The sequence below is a fragment of the Notolepis coatsorum genome (genome assembly GCF_963971535.1).
Source record: "Notolepis coatsorum genome assembly, chromosome: 8".
NCBI classification, from domain to species: domain Eukaryota; kingdom Metazoa; phylum Chordata; class Actinopteri; order Aulopiformes; family Paralepididae; genus Notolepis; species Notolepis coatsorum.
The window spans coordinates 1,094,396-1,115,895 of NC_140172.1; the positions used below are offsets into that span (position 1 = coordinate 1,094,396).

Sequence of the window (21,500 nt, forward strand, 5' to 3'; positions counted from 1 at the left end):
GCTGTCATGATAATATTATATATTTACATGTTATAATATCTGTTCCCAGCTGTCATAATACTATATAATATTACATGTTATAGTATCTGGTCCCAGCTGCTAATATGATATCATATTACATGTTATAATATCTGGTCCCAGCTGCTAATATGATATAATATTACATGTTATAATATCTGGTCCCAGCTGCTGATATGATATAATATTACTAGGGCTGTCAGTTTATCGCGTTAATTAGATTAATTAATTACACAGCAAATTATCGCGTTATGAAAAAACTCAAAATGTATTACAAAAATATATATATATATATATTTTTTTTTTGTAATCATTTTTTTTGTGTCTCATTCATTCCATAAGAATGTAGAATACACATTTACAGACTTTTTTTTAATATGGTCCATTTGCATGTTCTTGGTATCTGATTCTAGGGACATCTATGAATCTCAGGGAATGTATTCCCAGTGTCAGAAATACTGTGGGCTAGATCCACAAAGAATGGATTGCACGGTGCAAGTTGCACCCTTACTTACAATTCATTATGAATTGAAAATGGGGGACCCTGATGTAAACAAGACGAAAGTATTTCTCTGGTCTGCATCCCCTTAACAATTGTGTGTATTGAGCCGTACTGTATTGTACCCATTCTGCAATCTGTTAATAACATTTTCATTCAATCAATCAATCTGCGCGGTGATTGATTGAATGAAAATTTTATTTTTAGTAAATTGTAATGAACCAAATGAGAATATCAATAATTTTTTTTTTTATCTTTGACTGTGAATAACACCATGCTCAAATTGATCAGACCTGAAAAATCTAAGCAAATTAATAGATGGAAGATGATTAAACAGAAGGTTTTGTAGATACAGTACTGAATTCTGCCATCCGGACACATGCAATTTGAAATATTATTATAGAATATCAGGCATAAAATGGTTATGCGATTAAAATGCGATTAATTAGATAAATTCATTACAAATCCTGTAATTAATTAGATACATTTTTTTAATCGCCTGACAGCATTAAATATTACATGTTATAATATCTAACCCTAACCCATGATATAATATTACATGTTATAATATCTAACCCTAACCCCAATATGATATAATATTACACGTTATAATATCTAACCCTAACCCCAATATGATATAATATTACATGTTATAATATCTAACCCTAACCCTAATATGATATAATATTACACGTTATAATATTATCTAACCCTAACCCTAATATGATGTAATATTACACGTTATAATATCTAACCCTAACCCATGATATAATATTACATGTTATAATATCTAACCCTAACCCTAATATGATATAATATTACATGTTATAATATCTAACCCTAACCCCAATATGATATAATATTACATGTTATAATATCTAACCCTAACCCTAATATGATATAATATTACATGTTATAATATCTAACCCTAACCCCAATATGATATAATATTACATGTTATAATATCTAACCCTAACCCCAATATGATATAATATTACATGTTATAATATCTAACCCTAACCCTAATATGATATAATATTACATGTTATAATATCTAACCCTAACCCTAATATGATATAATATTACACGTTATAATATCTAACCCTGACATGATATCATCTCCCCAGTGACCAGGTCGACACCATGGGGAACAGCAGCAGCGAGCGGGCGGCGCCGGGGGGCCAGGGGGAGAAGGGCCCGCGGAGGGACAGTCGAGGGGCCAAGGAGGGAGAGAGGCCCAAGATCATCATGGACAGTCCAGAGGACTCCGACATCTTCCACGGAGAAGACCTGAAGGTCAGTCACGGAGACCAGGGTTAGACCAGGGTGGAGACCTGGAGGTCAGTCACAGAGACCAGGGTGGAGACCAGGGTGGAGACCTGGAGGTCAGTCATGGGGACCAGGGTTAGACCAGGGTGGAGACCTGGAGGTCAGTCATGGAGACCAGGGTGGAGACCTGGAGGTCAGTCACAGAGACCAGGGTGGAGACCTGGAGGTCAGTCACAGGGACCAGGGTTAGACCAGGGTGGAGACCTGGAGGTCAGTCATGGAGACCAGGGTGGAGACCTGGGTGGAGACCTGGAGGTCAGTCACAGGGACCAGGGTTAGACCTGGGTGGAGACCTGGAGGGCAGTCATGGGGACCAGGGTGGAGACCAGGGTGGAGACCTGGAGGTCAGTCATGGGGACCAGGGTGGAGACCAGGGTGGAGACCTGGAGGTCAGTCATGGGGACCAGGGTGGAGACCTGGAGGTCAGTCACAGAGACCAGGGTGGAGACCTGGAGGTCAGTCACAGAGACCAGGGTTAGAGAGAGACCAGGAGGTCAGTCACAGGGACCAGGGTTAGACCAGGGTGGAGACCTGGAGGTCAGTCATGGAGACCAGGGTGGAGACCTGGAGGTCAGTCACAGGGACCAGGGTGGAGACCAGGGTGGAGACCAGGGTGGAGACCTGGAGGTCAGTCATGGGGACCAGGGTGGAGACCTGGAGGTCAGTCATGGAGACCAGGGTGGAGACCTGGAGGTCAGTCACAGGGACCAGGGTGGAGACCAGGGTGGAGACCTGGAGGTCAGTCATGGGGACCAGGGTGGAGACCAGGGTGGAGACCAGGGTGGAGACCTGGAGGTCAGTCATGGGGACCAGGGTGGAGACCTGGAGGTCAGTCACAGAGACCAGGGTGGAGACCTGGAGGTCAGTCACAGAGACCAGGGTTAGACCAGGGTGGAGACCTGGAGGTCAGTCATGGGGACCAGGGTTAGACCAGGGTGGAGACCTGGAGGTCAGTCACAGAGACCAGGGTGGAGACCAGGGTGGAGACCTGGAGGTCAGTCATGGGGACCAGGGTTAGACCAGGGTGGAGACCTGGAGGTCAGTCATGGGGACCAGGGTGGAGACCTGGAGGTCAGTCACAGAGACCAGGGTGGAGACCTGGAGGTCAGTCATGGAGACCAGGGTGGAGACCTGGGTGGAGACCTGGAGGTCAGTCATGGAGACCAGGGTGGAGACCTGGGTGGAGACCTGGAGGTCAGTCATGGAGACCAGGGTTAGACCAGGGTGGAGACCTGGAGGTCAGTCATGGAGACCAGGGTGGAGACCTGGAGGTCAGTCACAGAGACCAGGGTGGAGACCTGGAGGTCAGTCATGGAGACCAGGGTGGAGACCAGGGTGGAGACCTGGAGGTCAGTCACAGGGACCAGGGTTAGACCAGGGTGGAGACCTGGAGGTCAGTCATGGGGACCAGGGTGGAGACCTGGAGGTCAGTCACAGGGACCAGGGTGGAGACCAGGGTGGAGACCAGGAGGTCAGTCATGGAGACCAGGGTGGAGACCTGGAGGTCAGTCATGGGGACCAGGGTGGAGACCTGGAGGTCAGTCACAGAGACCAGGGTTAGACCAGGGTGGAGACCTGGAGGTCAGTCATGGAGACCAGGGTGGAGACCAGGGTGGAGACCTGGAGGTCAGTCATGGAGACCAGGGTGGAGACCAGGGTGGAGACCTGAAGGTCAGTCACAGAGACCAGGGTTAGACCAGGGTGGAGACCTGGAGGTCAGTCACAGAGACCAGGGTGGAGACCAGGGTGGAGACCTGGAGGTCAGTCATGGGGACCAGGGTTAGAGAGAGACCAGGGTTAGAGAGAGAGACCAGGGTTAGTGAGAGACCAGGGTTAGAGAGAGAGACCAGGGTTAGAGAGAGACCAGGGTTAGAGAGAGACCAGGGTTAGAGAGAGAGACCAGGGTTAGAGAGAGAGACCAGGGTTAGAGAGAGAGACCAGGGTTAGAGAGAGACCAGGGTTAGAGAGAGAGACCAGGGTTAGAGAGAGAGACCAGGGTTAGAGAGAGACCAGGGTTAGAGAGAGACCAGGGTTAGAGAGAGACCAGGGTTAGAGAGAGAGACCAGGGTTAGAGAGAGACCAGGGTTAGAGAGAGAGACCAGGGTTAGAGAGAGAGACCAGGGTTAGAGAGAGAGACCAGGGTTAGAGAGAGACCAGGGTTAGAGAGAGAGACCAGGGTTAGAGAGAGAGACCAGGGTTAGAGAGAGAGACCAGGGTTAGAGAGAGACCAGGGTGAGAGAGAGACCAGGGTGAGAGAGAGACCAGGGTTAGAGAGAGACCAGGGTTAGAGAGAGAGACCAGGGTTAGAGAGAGAGACCAGGGTTAGAGAGAGACCAGGGTTAGAGAGAGAGACCAGGGTTAGAGAGAGAGACCAGGGTTAGAGAGAGACCAGGGTTAGAGAGAGAGACCAGGGTTAGAGAGAGAGACCAGGGTTAGAGAGAGACCAGGGTTAGAGAGAGACCAGGGTTAGAGAGAGAGACCAGGGTTAGAGAGAGACCAGGGTTAGAGAGAGACCAGGGTTAGAGAGAGAGACCAGGGTTAGAGAGAGACCAGGGTTAGAGAGAGAGACCAAGGTTAGAGAGAGACCAGGGTTAGAGAGAGACCAGGGTTAGAGAGAGAGACCAGGGTTAGAGAGAGAGACCAGGGTTAGAGAGAGACCAGGGTTAGAGAGAGACCAGGGTTAGAGAGAGAGACCAGGGTTAGAGAGAGAGACCAGGGTTAGAGAGAGACCAGGGTTAGAGAGAGACCAGGGTTAGAGAGAGAGACCAGGGTTAGAGAGAGAGACCAGGGTTAGAGAGAGACCAGGGTTAGAGAGAGAGACCAGGGTTAGAGAGAGAGACCAGGGTTAGAGAGAGACCAGGGTTAGAGAGAGAGACCAGGGTTAGAGAGAGAGACCAGGGTTAGAGAGAGACCAGGGTTAGAGAGAGAGACCAGGGTTAGAGAGAGACCAGGGTTAGAGAGAGAGACCAGGGTTAGAGAGAGACCAGGGTTAGAGAGAGAGACCAGGGTTAGAGAGAGAGACCAGGGTTAGAGAGAGAGACCAGGGTTAGAGAGAGAGACCAGGGTTAGAGAGAGAGACCAGGGTTAGAGAGAGAGACCAGGGTTAGAGAGAGACCAGGGTTAGAGAGAGACCAGGGTTAGAGAGAGAGACCAGGGTTAGAGAGAGAGACCAGGGTTAGAGAGAGAGACCAGGGTTAGAGAGAGAGACCAGGGTTAGAGAGAGACCAGGGTTAGAGAGAGAGACCAGGGTTAGAGAGAGAGACCAGGGTTAGAGAGAGAGACCAGGGTTAGAGAGAGAGACCAGGGTTAGAGAGAGAGACCAGGGTTAGAGAGAGACCAGGGTTAGAGAGAGACCAGGGTTAGAGAGAGACCAGGGTTAGAGAGAGAGACCAGGGTGAGAGAGAGAGAGACCAGGGTGAGAGAGAGAGAGACCAGGGTTAGAGAGAGAGACCAGGGTTAGAGAGAGAGACCAGGGTTAGAGAGAGAGACCAGGGTTAGAGAGAGACCAGGGTTAGAGAGAGAGACCAGGGTTAGAGAGAGAGACCAGGGTTAGAGAGAGAGACCAGGGTTAGAGAGAGAGACCAGGGTTAGAGAGAGAGACCAGGGTTAGAGAGAGAGACCAGGGTTAGAGAGAGACCAGGGTTAGAGAGAGAGACCAGGGTTAGAGAGAGAGACCAGGGTTAGAGAGAGAGACCAGGGTTAGAGAGAGACCAGGGTTAGAGAGAGACCAGGGTTAGAGAGAGAGACCAGGGTTAGAGAGAGAGACCAGGGTTAGAGAGAGACCAGGGTTAGAGAGAGAGACCAGGGTTAGAGAGAGAGACCAGGGTTAGAGAGAGAGACCAGGGTTAGAGAGAGAGACCAGGGTTAGAGAGAGAGACCAGGGTTAGAGAGAGACCAGGGTTAGAGAGAGAGACCAGGTTTAGAGAGAGACCAGGTTTAGAGAGAGAGACCAGGGTTAGAGAGAGAGACCAGGGTTAGAGAGAGACCAGGGTTAGAGAGAGAGACCAGGGTTAGAGAGAGAGACCAGGGTTAGAGAGAGACCAGGGTTAGAGAGAGACCAGGGTTAGAGAGAGACCAGGGTGAGAGAGAGACCAGGGTTAGAGAGAGACCAGGGTTAGAGAGAGACCAGGGTTAGAGAGAGAGACCAGGGTTAGAGAGAGAGACCAGGGTTAGAGAGAGACCAGGGTTAGAGAGAGAGACCAGGGTTAGAGAGAGAGACCAGGGTTAGAGAGAGAGACCAGGGCTAGAGAGAGACCAGGGTTAGAGAGAGAGACCAGGGTTAGAGAGAGAGACCAGGGTTAGAGAGAGAGACCAGGGTTAGAGAGAGAGACCAGGGTTAGAGAGAGACCAGGGTTAGAGAGAGACCAGGGTTAGAGAGAGAGACCAGGGTTAGAGAGAGACCAGGGTTAGAGAGAGAGACCAGGGTTAGAGAGAGAGACCAGGGTTAGAGAGAGACCAGGGTTAGAGAGAGAGACCAGGGTTAGAGAGAGAGACCAGGGTTAGAGAGAGACCAGGGTTAGAGAGAGAGACCAGGGTTAGAGAGAGAGACCAGGGTGAGAGAGAGAGACCAGGGTGAGAGAGAGAGACCAGGGTTAGAGAGAGAGACCAGGGTTAGAGAGAGAGACCAGGGTTAGAGAGAGAGACCAGGGTTAGAGAGAGAGACCAGGGTTAGAGAGAGAGACCAGGGTTAGAGAGAGAGACCAGGGTTAGAGAGAGAGAGACCAGGGTTAGAGAGAGAGAGACCAGGGTTAGAGAGAGACCAGGGTTAGAGAGAGAGACCAGGGTGAGAGAGAGACCAGGGTTAGAGAGAGAGACCAGGGTTAGAGAGAGACCAGGGTTAGAGAGAGAGACCAGGGTTAGAGAGAGAGACCAGGGTTAGAGAGAGAGACCAGGGTTAGAGAGAGACCAGGGTTAGAGAGAGAGACCAGGGTTAGAGAGAGACCAGGGTTAGAGAGAGAGACCAGGGTTAGAGAGAGAGACCAGGGTTAGAGAGAGAGACCAGGGTTAGAGAGAGACCAGGGTTAGAGAGAGAGACCAGGGTTAGAGAGAGAGACCAGGGTTAGAGAGAGACCAGGGTTAGAGAGAGACCAGGGTTAGAGAGAGAGAGACCAGGGTTAGAGAGAGAGACCAGGGTTAGAGAGAGAGACCAGGGTTAGAGAGAGACCAGGGTTAGAGAGAGACCAGGGTTAGAGAGAGACCAGGGTTAGAGAGAGAGACCAGGGTTAGAGAGAGAGACCAGGGTTAGAGAGAGACCAGGGTTAGAGAGAGACCAGGGTTAGAGAGAGAGACCAGGGTTAGAGAGAGACCAGGGTTAGAGAGAGACCAGGGTTAGAGAGAGAGACCAGGGTTAGAGAGAGAGACCAGGGTTAGAGAGAGAGACCAGGGTTAGAGAGAGACCAGGGTTAGAGAGAGACCAGGGTTAGAGAGAGAGACCAGGGTTAGAGAGAGACCAGGGTTAGAGAGAGACCAGGGTTAGAGAGAGAGACCAGGGTTAGAGAGAGACCAGGGTTAGAGAGAGACCAGGGTTAGAGAGAGAGACCAGGGTTAGAGAGAGAGACCAGGGTTAGAGAGAGAGACCAGGGTTAGAGAGAGACCAGGGTTAGAGAGAGAGACCAGGGTTAGAGAGAGACCAGGGTTAGAGAGAGAGACCAGGGTTAGAGAGAGAGACCAGGGTTAGAGAGAGACCAGGGTTAGAGAGAGAGACCAGGGTTAGAGAGAGAGACCAGGGTTAGAGAGAGACCAGGGTTAGAGAGAGACCAGGGTTAGAGAGAGAGAGACCAGGGTTAGAGAGAGAGACCAGGGTTAGAGAGAGAGACCAGGGTTAGAGAGAGAGACCAGGGTTAGAGAGAGACCAGGGTTAGAGAGAGACCAGGGTTAGAGAGAGACCAGGGTTAGAGAGAGAGACCAGGGTTAGAGAGAGAGACCAGGGTTAGAGAGAGACCAGGGTTAGAGAGAGAGACCAGGGTTAGAGAGAGACCAGGGTTAGAGAGAGACCAGGGTTAGAGAGAGACCAGGGTTAGAGAGAGAGACCAGGGTTAGAGAGAGAGACCAGGGTTAGAGAGAGAGACCAGGGTTAGAGAGAGACCAGGGTTAGAGAGAGACCAGGGTTAGAGAGAGAGACCAGGGTTAGAGAGAGACCAGGGTTAGAGAGAGACCAGGGTTAGAGAGAGAGACCAGGGTTAGAGAGAGACCAGGGTTAGAGAGAGACCAGGGTTAGAGAGAGAGACCAGGGTTAGAGAGAGAGACCAGGGTTAGAGAGAGAGACCAGGGTTAGAGAGAGACCAGGGTTAGAGAGAGAGACCAGGGTTAGAGAGAGACCAGGGTTAGAGAGAGAGACCAGGGTTAGAGAGAGAGACCAGGGTTAGAGAGAGAGACCAGGGTTAGAGAGAGAGACCAGGGTTAGAGAGAGAGAGACCAGGGTTAGAGAGAGACCAGGGTTAGAGAGAGACCAGGGTTAGAGAGAGACCAGGGTGAGAGAGAGACCAGGGTTAGAGAGAGAGACCAGGGTTAGAGAGAGAGACCAGGGTTAGAGAGAGACCAGGGTTAGAGAGAGAGACCAGGGTTAGAGAGAGACCAGGGTTAGAGAGAGAGACCAGGGTTAGAGAGAGAGACCAGGGCTAGAGAGAGACCAGGGTTAGAGAGAGAGACCAGGGTTAGAGAGAGACCAGGGTTAGAGAGAGAGACCAGGGTGAGAGAGAGACCAGGGTTAGAGAGAGACCAGGGTTAGAGAGAGAGACCAGGGTTAGAGAGAGAGACCAGGGTTAGAGAGAGAGACCAGGGTTAGAGAGAGAGACCAGGGTTAGAGAGAGAGACCAGGGTTAGAGAGAGACCAGGGTTAGAGAGAGACCAGGGTTAGAGAGAGAGACCAGGGTTAGAGAGAGAGACCAGGGTTAGAGAGAGAGACCAGGGTTAGAGAGAGACCAGGGTTAGAGAGAGAGACCAGGGTTAGAGAGAGACCAGGGTTAGAGAGAGACCAGGGTTAGAGAGAGAGACCAGGGTTAGAGAGAGACCAGGGTTAGAGAGAGACCAGGGTTAGAGAGAGAGACCAGGGTTAGAGAGAGACCAGGGTTAGAGAGAGAGACCAGGGTTAGAGAGAGAGACCAGGGTTAGAGAGAGAGACCAGGGTTAGAGAGAGAGACCAGGGTTAGAGAGAGAGACCAGGGTTAGAGAGAGACCAGGGTTAGAGAGAGACCAGGGTTAGAGAGAGAGACCAGGGTTAGAGAGAGAGACCAGGGTTAGAGAGAGAGACCAGGGTTAGAGAGAGAGACCAGGGTTAGAGAGAGAGAGACCAGGGTTAGAGAGAGACCAGGGTTAGAGAGAGACCAGGGTGAGAGAGAGACCAGGGTTAGAGAGAGAGACCAGGGTTAGAGAGAGAGACCAGGGTTAGAGAGAGACCAGGGTTAGAGAGAGAGACCAGGGTTAGAGAGAGACCAGGGTTAGAGAGAGAGACCAGGGTTAGAGAGAGAGACCAGGGCTAGAGAGAGACCAGGGTTAGAGAGAGAGACCAGGGTTAGAGAGAGACCAGGGTTAGAGAGAGAGACCAGGGTGAGAGAGAGACCAGGGTTAGAGAGAGACCAGGGTTAGAGAGAGATACCAGGGTTAGAGAGAGAGACCAGGGTTAGAGAGAGAGACCAGGGTTAGAGAGAGACCAGGGTTAGAGAGAGAGACCAGGGTTAGAGAGAGACCAGGGTTAGAGAGAGACCAGGGTTAGAGAGAGAGACCAGGGTTAGAGAGAGAGACCAGGGTTAGAGAGAGAGACCAGGGTTAGAGAGAGAGACCAGGGTTAGAGAGAGACCAGGGTTAGAGAGAGACCAGGGTTAGAGAGAGAGACCAGGGTGAGAGAGAGACCAGGGTTAGAGAGAGAGACCAGGGTTAGAGAGAGACCAGGGTTAGAGAGAGAGACCAGGGTTAGAGAGAGAGACCAGGGTTAGAGAGAGAGACCAGGGTGAGAGAGAGACCAGGGTGAGAGAGAGACCAGGGTTAGAGAGAGAGACCAGGGTTAGAGAGAGACCAGGGTTAGAGAGAGAGACCAGGGTTAGAGAGAGAGACCAGGGTTAGAGAGAGAGACCAGGGTTAGAGAGAGACCAGGGTTAGAGAGAGAGACCAGGGTTAGAGAGAGACCAGGGTTAGAGAGAGAGACCAGGGTTAGAGAGAGACCAGGGTTAGAGAGAGAGACCAGGGTTAGAGAGAGAGACCAGGGTTAGAGAGAGAGACCAGGGTTAGAGAGAGAGACCAGGGTTAGAGAGAGACCAGGGTTAGAGAGAGACCAGGGTTAGAGAGAGAGACCAGGGTTAGAGAGAGACCAGGGTTAGAGAGAGACCAGGGTTAGAGAGAGAGACCAGGGTTAGAGAGAGACCAGGGTTAGAGAGAGAGACCAGGGTTAGAGAGAGAGACCAGGGTGAGAGAGAGACCAGGGTTAGAGAGAGAGACCAGGGTTAGAGAGAGAGACCAGGGTTAGAGAGAGAGACCAGGGTTAGAGAGAGAGACCAGGGTTAGAGAGAGAGACCAGGGTTAGAGAGAGAGACCAGGGTGAGAGAGAGACTAGGGTTAGAGAGAGAGACCAGGGTTAGAGAGAGACCAGGGTTAGAGAGAGAGACCAGGGTTAGAGAGAGAGACCAGGGTTAGAGAGAGAGACCAGGGTTAGAGAGAGAGACCAGGGTTAGAGAGAGACCAGGGTTAGAGAGAGAGACCAGGGTTAGAGAGAGACCAGGGTTAGAGAGAGACCAGGGTTAGAGAGAGAGACCAGGGTTAGAGAGAGACCAGGGTTAGAGAGAGACCAGGGTTAGAGAGAGACCAGGGTTAGAGAGAGAGACCAGGGTTAGAGAGAGACCAGGGTTAGAGAGAGAGACCAGGGTTAGAGAGAGAGACCAGGGTTAGAGAGAGAGACCAGGGTTAGAGAGAGACCAGGGTTAGAGAGAGACCAGGGTTAGAGAGAGAGACCAGGGTTAGAGAGAGAGACCAGGGTTAGAGAGAGAGACCAGGGTTAGAGAGAGAGACCAGGGTTAGAGAGATACCAGGGTTAGAGAGAGACCTGGGTTAGAGAGAGAGACCAGGGTTAGAGAGAGACCAGGGTTAGAGAGAGACCAGGGTTAGAGAGAGAGACCAGGGTTAGAGAGAGAGACCAGGGCTAGAGAGAGAGACCAGGGTTAGAGAGAGACCAGGGTTAGAGAGAGAGACCAGGGTTAGAGAGAGAGACCAGGGTTAGAGAGAGAGACCAGGGTGAGAGAGAGACCAGGGTGAGAGAGAGACCAGGGTTAGAGAGAGACCAGGGTTAGAGAGAGAGACCAGGGTTAGAGAGAGACCAGGGTTAGAGAGAGAGACCAGGGTTAGAGAGAGAGACCAGGGTTAGAGAGAGACCAGGGTTAGAGAGAGAGACCAGGGTTAGAGAGAGACCAGGGTTAGAGAGAGAGAGACCAGGGTTAGAGAGAGACCAGGGTTAGAGAGAGACCAGGGTGAGAGAGAGACCAGGGTTAGAGAGAGACCAGGGTTAGAGAGAGACCAGGGTTAGAGAGAGAGACCAGGGTTAGAGAGAGAGACCAGGGTTAGAGAGAGAGACCAGGGTTAGAGAGAGAGACCAGGGTTAGAGAGAGAGACCAGGGTTAGAGAGAGACCAGGGTTAGAGAGAGAGACCAGGGTTAGAGAGAGAGACCAGGGTTAGAGAGAGAGAGACCAGGGTTAGAGAGAGAGACCAGGGTTAGAGAGAGAGACCAGGGTTAGAGAGAGACCAAGGTTAGAGAGAGAGACCAGGGTTAGAGAGAGACCAGGGTTAGAGAGAGACCAGGGTTAGAGAGAGAGACCAGGGTTAGAGAGAGAGACCAGGGTTAGAGAGAGAGACCAGGGTTAGAGAGAGAGACCAGGGTTAGAGAGAGAGACCAGGGTTAGAGAGAGAGACCAGGGTGAGAGAGAGACCAGGGTTAGAGAGAGACCAGGGTTAGAGAGAGAGACCAGGGTTAGAGAGAGAGACCAGGGTTAGAGAGAGACCAGGGTGAGAGAGAGACCAGGGTGAGAGAGAGACCAGGGTTAGAGAGAGAGACCAGGGTTAGAGAGAGAGACCAGGGTTAGAGAGAGAGACCAGGGTTAGAGAGAGACCAGGGTTAGAGAGAGAGACCAGGGTTAGAGAGAGACCAGGGTTAGAGAGAGAGACCAGGGTTAGAGAGAGACCAGGGTGAGAGAGAGACCAGGGTGAGAGAGAGACCAGGGTTAGAGAGAGAGACCAGGGTTAGAGAGAGAGACCAGGGTTAGAGAGAGACCAGGGTTAGAGAGAGAGACCAGGGTTAGAGAGAGAGACCAGGGTTAGAGAGAGACCAGGGTTAGAGAGAGAGACCAGGGTTAGAGAGAGAGACCAGGGTTAGAGAGAGAGACCAGGGTTAGAGAGAGAGACCAGGGTTAGAGAGAGACCAGGGTTAGAGAGAGACCAGGGTTAGAGAGAGACCAGGGTTAGAGAGAGAGACCAGGGTTAGAGAGAGACCAGGGTTAGAGAGAGAGACCAGGGTTAGAGAGAGAGACCAGGGTTAGAGAGAGAGACCAGGGTTAGAGAGAGAGACCAGGGTTAGAGAGAGATACCAGGGTTAGAGAGAGAGACCAGGGTGAGAGAGAGACCAGGGTGAGAGAGAGACCAGGGTTAGAGAGAGAGACCAGGGTTAGAGAGAGACCAGGGTTAGAGAGAGAGACCAGGGTTAGAGAGAGACCAGGGTTAGAGAGAGACCAGGGTTAGAGAGAGAGACCAGGGTTAGAGAGAGACCAGGGTTAGAGAGAGAGACCAGGGTTAGAGAGAGAGACCAGGGTTAGAGAGAGACCAGGGTGAGAGAGAGACCAGGGTTAGAGAGAGAGACCAGGGTGAGAGAGAGACCAGGGTTAGAGAGAGAGACCAGGGTTAGAGAGAGAGACCAGGGTTAGAGAGAGACCAGGGTTAGAGAGAGACCAGGGTTAGAGAGAGAGACCAGGGTTAGAGAGAGAGACCAGGGTTAGAGAGAGAGACCAGGGTTAGAGAGAGAGACCAGGGTTAGAGAGAGACCAGGGTTAGAGAGAGAGACCAGGGCTAGAGAGAGACCAGGGTTAGAGAGAGAGACCAGGGTTAGAGAGAGAGACCAGGGTTAGAGAGAGACCAGGGTTAGAGAGAGAGACCAGGGTTAGAGAGAGAGACCAGGGTTAGAGAGAGACCAGGGTTAGAGAGAGATACCAGGGTTAGAGAGAGAGACCAGGGTTAGAGAGAGACCAGGGTTAGAGAGAGACCAGGGTTAGAGAGAGAGACCAGGGTTAGAGAGAGAGACCAGGGTTAGAGAGAGAGACCAGGGTTAGAGAGAGAGACCAGGGTTAGAGAGAGACCAGGGTTAGCGAGAGAGACCAGGGTTAGAGAGAGACCAGGGTTAGAGAGAGAGACCAGGGTTAGAGAGAGAGACCAGGGTTAGAGAGAGAGAGACCAGGGTTAGAGAGAGAGACCAGGGTTAGAGAGAGAGACCAGGGTTAGAGAGAGAGACCAGGGTTAGAGAGAGAGACCAGGGTTAGAGAGAGAGACCAGGGTTAGAGAGAGACCAGGGTTAGAGAGAGAGACCAGGGTTAGAGAGAGAGACCAGGGTGAGAGAGAGAGACCAGGGTTAGAGAGAGAGACCAGGGTTAGAGAGAGACCAGGGTTAGAGAGAGAGACCAGGGTTAGAGAGAGAGACCAGGGTTAGAGAGAGAGACCAGGGTTAGAGAGAGAGACCAGGGCTAGAGAGAGACCAGGGTTAGAGAGAGACCAGGGTTAGAGAGAGAGACCAGGGTTAGAGAGAGAGACCAGGGTTAGAGAGAGAGACCAGGGTTAGAGAGAGACCAGGGTTAGAGAGAGAGACCAGGGTTAGAGAGAGAGAGACCAGGGTTAGAGAGAGAGACCAGGGTTAGAGAGAGACCAGGGTTAGAGAGAGACCAGGGTTAGAGAGAGAGACCAGGGTTAGAGAGAGAGACCAGGGTTAGAGAGAGAGACCAGGGTTAGAGAGAGAGACCAGGGTTAGAGAGAGACCAGGGTTAGAGAGAGACCAGGGTTAGCGAGAGAGACCAGGGTTAGAGAGAGACCAGGGTTAGAGAGAGAGACCAGGGTTAGAGAGAGAGAGACCAGGGTTAGAGAGAGAGAGACCAGGGTTAGAGAGAGAGAGACCAGGGTTAGAGAGAGATACCAGGGTTAGAGAGAGAGACCAGGGCTAGAGAGAGAGACCAGGGTTAGAGAGAGACCAGGGTTAGAGAGAGAGACCAGGGTTAGAGAGAGAGACCAGGGTTAGAGAGAGACCAGGGTTAGAGAGAGAGACCAGGGTGAGAGAGAGAGACCAGGGTGAGAGAGAGAGACCAGGGTTAGAGAGAGAGACCAGGGTTAGAGAGAGACCAGGGTTAGAGAGAGAGACCAGGGTTAGAGAGAGAGACCAGGGTTAGAGAGAGACCAGGGTTAGAGAGAGAGACCAGGGTTAGAGAGAGACCAGGGTTAGAGAGAGAGACCAGGGTTAGAGAGAGACCAGGGTTAGAGAGAGACCAGGGTTAGAGAGAGAGACCAGGGTTAGAGAGAGACCAGGGTTAGAGAGAGACCAGGGTTAGAGAGAGAGACCAGGGTTAGAGAGAGAGACCAGGGTTAGAGAGAGACCAGGGTTAGAGAGAGAGACCAGGGTTAGAGAGAGACCAGGGTTAGAGAGAGAGAGACCAGGGTTAGAGAGAGAGACCAGGGTTAGAGAGAGAGACCAGGGTTAGAGAGAGAGACCAGGGTTAGAGAGAGACCAGGGTTAGAGAGAGAGACCAGGGTTAGAGAGAGACCAGGGTTAGAGAGAGAGACCAGGGTTAGAGAGAGAGACCAGGGTTAGAGAGAGAGACCAGGGTTAGAGAGAGAGACCAGGGTTAGAGAGAGACCAGGGTTAGAGAGAGAGACCAGGGTTAGAGAGAGACCAGGGTTAGAGAGAGAGACCAGGGTGAGAGAGAGACCAGGGTTAGAGAGAGAGACCAGGGTTAGAGAGAGAGACCAGGGTTAGAGAGAGAGACCAGGGTTAGAGAGAGAGACCAGGGTTAGAGAGAGAGACCAGGGCTACATGGTCTGACCAGCGTTTCCGTTAGCCGGTAATTACCGGTATTTGACCGGCAAAATCTGTTGAAGTCCGACATATTTAATCTCTCCGGTCTTAATGTCCGGTGAAAATAATTCCCTGAGTCTAAGCACAATTTGATTATTTGAATTGTATTAAAATAGGCTAAAATTAAATAGCCTATGCGATGAACGAAACGATCATTACATTTGTTTCATCGTTGCTTCTAATAATGACAACAACGTCGTCAGCGAGAGCTTAGTGCTGGGTGTGCGGACTTTTGTGAAGCTGCAGAGCCGGAGCTGCAGCAGCACAATGCAGTACTCCAGCAGTACTCCAATTCAGCCATTTTCAATTCAGCTGTTGGGTGGGGGGCGCTGCTGAGCGGTCCCCAGATAGAGCCAGAAAAGAGCCAATAACCGCTTAATCTGCTGCTCTGCATCGACATACTCTCGCAAATAAGTCATTGGGAGGTGGAGAGAGAGAGAGTCGTCACGCAAACCCACGATAATGTTGCCGTCTCTCTCTGCCAAATTTCTCAGTTCTTCGCTTGATATAATTAATACAAATGTCCAATATAACGGAATTCGTTAGCTCATAAAAATGTGATTATAACAGACTGCTGTTTATTAATGTCGGGCGACTGCCCACAGACACCTATTTGATTTAAAGTCGGCAGCAGCACGAGTCTCGGGACTTATTTTATTTGGAATATAATGACTTTATACGCAAAAGTAGCCTAGTTTTAAGTAAAAAGATTATAAATCTACATGCCTTGATGATGTCATTCTTTTGTTTTGTTGTCATTCTTTTGCCTATCAATTGTTTTTAAGCTCAATAAACTCTGACCGGAATTTCTCTCATTTGACCGGTAGATTGAAATCTACCGGACACTGAGGCCGGCAACAATTTTTTCTAACGGAAACCCTGGGTCTGACACTAGTGGTTTAAAAAAATATATTTATTATTATTATTATTTTCTTTTTTGTATTTTATTTTTTTATTATTTTTTAAACAAACACATAAACAAACATGACAACACAAGATTAGATATACAAGCATTAATTAACAGTGCACATCCAATGAAATCAACCATTTAGATAAATGTCTTAAACAGGATATACCCCTAATACCTGCTATCTAATACCCTACACACATATGCTCCAGCTCGTTAATATGAGTTATCCTCATCGGCGCACCACCACCCTACCCTGTGTGCAGGCTCCATCAGAGAAGGAGGAGTTCCTGTCGTGGCAGCAGGACCTGGAGGCAGACGACAAGGACGCCACGCTGGACAGACCCACCGTCTTCCGCTGGACCGGAGACGGCAAGGAGGTCTTCCTGTCCGGGTCCTTCAACAGCTGGTCCAATAAGATCCCTCTGATCCGGAGGCGAGGCTCGTCTTATTCTATTCATATTTACTTCCCCGTAGGAAGCTCCAAAAGCTTATTATTCTTTTAGTTTTTTTATAAATGTTTTTATTTTCCATTTTTCGACATAGAACAAGACATCACAATACAATAACATTAACACTTTGGCGACCACTGGGCTGAGTCTAATTAATGGCAAGAGGACCGGGGAATGTAAACCAACGTGTGTCTGTTTGTACAGTTAAATCTATACTTTATAGTGTTGCTATCTGTCCATTCTCATTGTCACTTGAGTCCATAAACCCTCCCTTCAAAATGGCTTAAAGAAAAAAAAATGCATCAATAGGTTCTCATTTTATAGCGCCGTGAATATAAGCTTTATAGTGGATTTGGACTAGTATATTTTCTGGAAAGCTAGATAAATGGCTAATAGCTGCTAACGTTATATCCAATGGCATTTCCGTTTTACAGATGCTAAAGAAATAACTCAAACTGCATATGATCGGGACTGTCCCAAAGCATGTATGCATGAAAGGGGGGGGGGGGGGGACGTCGTTTGATAAATAGTAGGTTCCACAGGGCGGACTTAGATTGCGAGGATTCAATGTCTAGCCAGATTGATAGTGGGTCTGATCTGAACCAGCCGACAAGTACCCTAAGGTGTGCTGCTAGTTGGTAATGTCTAATATTAGGTAGGTCTAGACCCCCATCTTCACTATCCTTCTGTAATTTGGCCATTTTCAGATGCGGTTTCTTCCCATTCCAAATGAATGAGCTTAGCCAGCCTTCTAGCACCTTGATAACCTTGTTTGTCAGCAGCACTGGAATCATTTGGAGAGGGTATAACAGTCTGGGGAGTACGTTCATTTTGACGAGGGCTATCCTACCCAGCCAGGAGATTGGTAAAGGGGCCCATCTAACTAAGTCTGCCCTTATGGTGTCTAAAAGGGGGGGAAAGTTGGCCTTAAACAATGTATCATAGGTGGGTGTCACAAATACTCCTAAGTAAACAAAGCCGGAGGGCGACCAGTGAAATGGGAAGGGCTCGGGGCAGAATCGGGATGGATTTAAGTGTCCCAAGTGGCATTGCTTCGGATTTGGAAAAGTTAATTTTGTACCCCGAGAAGGTTACAAATGTGGAAATCATGCGGGTTAGACATGGAATGGAAGAGTCAGGTTTAGATATAAAGATCAGTACGTCGTCCGCGTAAAGAGTGATTTTGTGTTCCTTCTCGCCCACTCTAATTAACCTGAGATGTAGTGTGGTAGTGAAAGGGTTAACTGTCTGTAGTGTGGTAGTGAAAGGGTTAAATGGATGTTTTCATGTCTGGTCTCCTCTCTTGCAGTCAGAACAACTTCGTGGCGATCGTGGACCTCCCTGAAGGGGAGCACCAGTACAAGTTCTACGTGGACGGACAGTGGACCCATGACCCCACAGAGGTCAGCAGGCGCGGCCGTGTACACTAGGGTTCTGTTCACATACGTTCTGAGGTTGGAAATATATAGAAGAAATATCAGGAATATATGCAAAATATACAGATACTATATCCAAAAGATCTGGGAAATATACAGAAAATATACCCCATCATATATTAAAAATAAAATACATACATCTGTTTTACTGTGTGGGTATCGAGCAGGAAGATAGACTGTCAGGTTTTAAACGGTGTGGGTATCAAACAGGACGACAACAGGACTTTTGATTGTGTGTGTGATTTTTATTATGTTGTGTTTGGTTATTTATTGTGACTTTTTACGATGTTGTGTTTGGTTAGTTTGATGTTTTTTATTGTGATTTGTACGATGTTGTGTTTGGTTAGTTTGATGTTTTTTATTGTGACTTTTACGATGTTGTGTTTGGTTAGTTTGATGTTTTTTATTGTGATTTGTACGATGTTGTGTTTGGTTAGTTTGATGTTTTTTATTGTGACTTTTACGATGTTGTGTTTGGTTAGTTTGATGTTTTTTATTGTGACTTTTACGATGTTGTGTTTGGTTAGTTTCATGTTTTTTATTGTGACTTTTACGATGTTGTGTTTGGTTAGTTTGATGTTTTTTATTGTGACTTTTACGATGTTGTGTTTGGTTAGTTTCATGTTTTTTATTGTGACTTTTACGATGTTGTGTTTGGTTAGTTTGATGTTTTTTATTGTGATTTTTACGATGTTGTGTTTGGTTAGTTCCATGTTTTTTATTGTGACTTTTACGATGTTGTGTTTGGTTAGTTTGATGTTTTTTATTGTGACTTTTACGATGTTGTGTTTGGTTAGTTTGATGTTTTTTATTGTGACTTTTACGATGTTGTGTTTGGTTAGTTTGATGTTTTTTATTGTGACTTTTACGATGTTGTGTTTGGTTAGTTTCATGTTTTTTATTGTGACTTTTACGATGTTGTGTTTGGTTAGTTTCATGTTTTTTATTGTGACTTTTACGATGTTGTGTTTGGTTAGTTTGATGTTTTTTATTGTGACTTTTACGATGTTGTGTTTGGTTAGTTTAAAGTGTTTATTTTTCCTGTCTCCGTTCAGCCAGTAGTGACTAACCAGCTAGGGACGGTCAACAACATCATCCAGGTGAAGAAGACGGACTTCGAGGTGTTCGAAGCTCTCATGGTCGACTCCCAGAAATGCTCCGACATGTCAGGTCAGTGGAGTTTTGGTGAAGCAAGCATATCTGTCCACTCCCATGACGATAAGAGTGTTAAGCACTTGAAAAAGATCCCTTTAACCTTTTAAAGGATGGGGCAAAAATAGGGCTTTTTTGGACGATTGCATACCCAAAGTAATTTGCGATTACTTCATACTTGAGTCTGGTCTCTTTTGAAAGGTAACATTCTGAAGAATAATCACCCCGGAGTGCTAATGAAATAGAGTAACAGAGGTTTGAACACACTGAAGTAAAGGTTTTGTGTGCTCACATTTCTGTCTACTGGTTGCCAGATGCCTGTTTTTAAGTTCCAGCCGAGAGGTAGGAGCTGGAAAACACAACGGTTCCATAGCCTGAAGTCATATCTAGTACAGGTCCAAAGTTGATAACAATCCCACGGAAATTGAATGTTTCACAAAGGTTTCTGTAATGTGTGTACCGGTAAACATTCAGCATGATTAGCCAAAATGGCCGTCCACCCCCATTCATTCAGAGGCTCTCGTCAAAACAAAGGACTTCTTCGTCTTCCTGTGTCACCTTCCCCCGCTCTGCGCGCTCGTCTGGGACCGCTTTCGGAGCAGGCGCTCCTTGGCTACAGCGGTGGTCAATCATTTTCGCCATCAGCGGTGACCGGTCAGTTCAGGAGCTCGTCAAATGACGCTCGCCGCATGTTTCGTCTTGTAACTCGAGAATGGAGTCACGCGTGTGGTGACGATCGAAAGTCGGCAAATTAAACTTTCCAACTATGTATTTGTTGTTGTTGCGAAGACGCAGCATGGAGCCGACAGACGAGGGTAAAGTGCTGCGACAATGTGCGCGAGTACGTGGCGGCCCGTATTTTTTTTTTATCGGATAAAGAATTTGTGATTAATATGCAATTGTTCACAGTTAACTATGGACAATCATGCGATTAATCGCGATTAAATATTTGAATCGAGTGAGAGCCCTACTTTAAATACACATATCTTCAAATATACACACATATATTTAGATACACACATAATCTTTAAATATGTATCCTTGGATACACACATGTATTTATTAGGGATGCGTAACTTAAAGTGCACGGCAGCAGCAATAACAAGACATTGCGCGGAAACTCACTCCGATTTTATTATGTCTCGCTCCGTGGACATAACAATGCACAGCAATATACCTGATGCTTAAAGCGTATTGTCAGTCAAAACAGTCGGTTACCATTTGTAATAATTATATTACCGCCACTCTGTCTGCAGCAGGTCTCTCTGCTCGTGGAATGGCATGTCTGCATCATTAGTCTATGCTAACGCTACACAAAAGAGGGCGACATGTTGTCGGCACAATTTGGAAAATGCACAAACATGAATTGCTGTTTTTATCTTTTGGATAACGCTAAGCTAACAAACTTTTCGCGGTAACGTGTGTACTATCTAGGGATGGTTATCGTTAGGATTTTATCGATGCTACTACTCTTATCGATACTGCTTAACGGTTCGGTACTTTATCGCTACTCTTATCGGTTCTTTTAGATTATTATTTAAAAAAATATATATACATTTATTATTTGAACGGCTTAAGGCCATATCTGTACTTGATGTTTGTTTGTTGTGTTGCATATTATTTGAAATAAACTTCAATCAAATCAAATCAAACCCCCCCTCTTAAAAACAAAAACCTGTGTTTAACCTGGCCATCTATAAAACATCATGCTAAAACTGTGAAACAAATGTCCTACTCCCCTAAAGAAAGAAATACATAGCAAACATGACTCAGGTATCCAATAGTGCTGCTGCTTTTTATTTTGTTAAAATCTTTTAGTTAATAAGACTAAAAGACTACAATATGACTACAATGATTTCATGCCGGCTTCCTGTCCTCATGTTTCCGGTGCTATGCACAGAGATTTTTAACGTCACATTTTCAACAACAGATTGCTGCTAATTAAACACTTCATGGAAACGGAGTAATGTTAATGTTATGTAGAGTTCATACGTGTAGTGTAGTATGAACTCGGCATAACGTTAACGTTAGTCCGTTTCCAGCGTTGCTGGCTGCCACCGTTGCATCGCAGATGGATGGTACACTGTTAGCTCCGTAGCTAATCCGCTCCTAGACTACAGATCGCAGTATGATAACGTCGGAGCTTATCAATACTCAGTTTCTTTCTAATTTAGTACCGGTTCCCATTTAGAACCGGGTTTCGGGGGGCATCCCTAGTACTATCCATGCTCCACAGCTTCCAGCTTCCTGCAAGAAACTCACGGCTCGCTGGATTTCAGAGGGAAATTTCAAAGCGAGTTTTCTGTGTCATTGGCACAAACGGGGACTTTTTGGTGGACGTATTTGGTGGTAACCCCAACAAAAATATATCGAGCACCCTCAAAAACAACTAGAGTTCAGTTGAAACGGCGAGTACTAGAGTAATCGATATTTAGATACATATATCTGTAGAAACACACATATCTTTATCTTCAGTAAGCCATGGCTAGAGAAGAAATGGGTCTTGAAAGTTGAGAGAGACTCTGAGTCGTTGATGTCGTGGGGGAGGGAGTTCCTGAGAAGGAGGCACTGGCGCCAAAGCCGTGAAGGTTGGACTTGGGGGGGGGGGGGGGGGGGGGGTTGATA

General features: G+C 48.2%; 1 protein-coding gene across 1 annotated transcript in view; it reads left to right on the forward strand.

The window, feature by feature from the left end:
- The window catches only part of prkab1a (protein kinase, AMP-activated, beta 1 non-catalytic subunit, a), a 43,939-nt gene that overhangs the window by 16,650 nt on the left and 5,789 nt on the right, over nucleotides 1-21,500 (forward strand). The window contains exons 2-5 of the mRNA XM_084320789.1: nucleotides 1,645-1,813; nucleotides 16,102-16,271; nucleotides 17,597-17,690; nucleotides 18,779-18,893. Of these exons, the coding sequence (XP_084176915.1) occupies nucleotides 1,661-1,813; nucleotides 16,102-16,271; nucleotides 17,597-17,690; nucleotides 18,779-18,893 (532 nt within the window). The 5' untranslated portion in view covers nucleotides 1,645-1,660. The remainder of the gene's footprint in view (nucleotides 1-1,644; nucleotides 1,814-16,101; nucleotides 16,272-17,596; nucleotides 17,691-18,778; nucleotides 18,894-21,500) is intronic.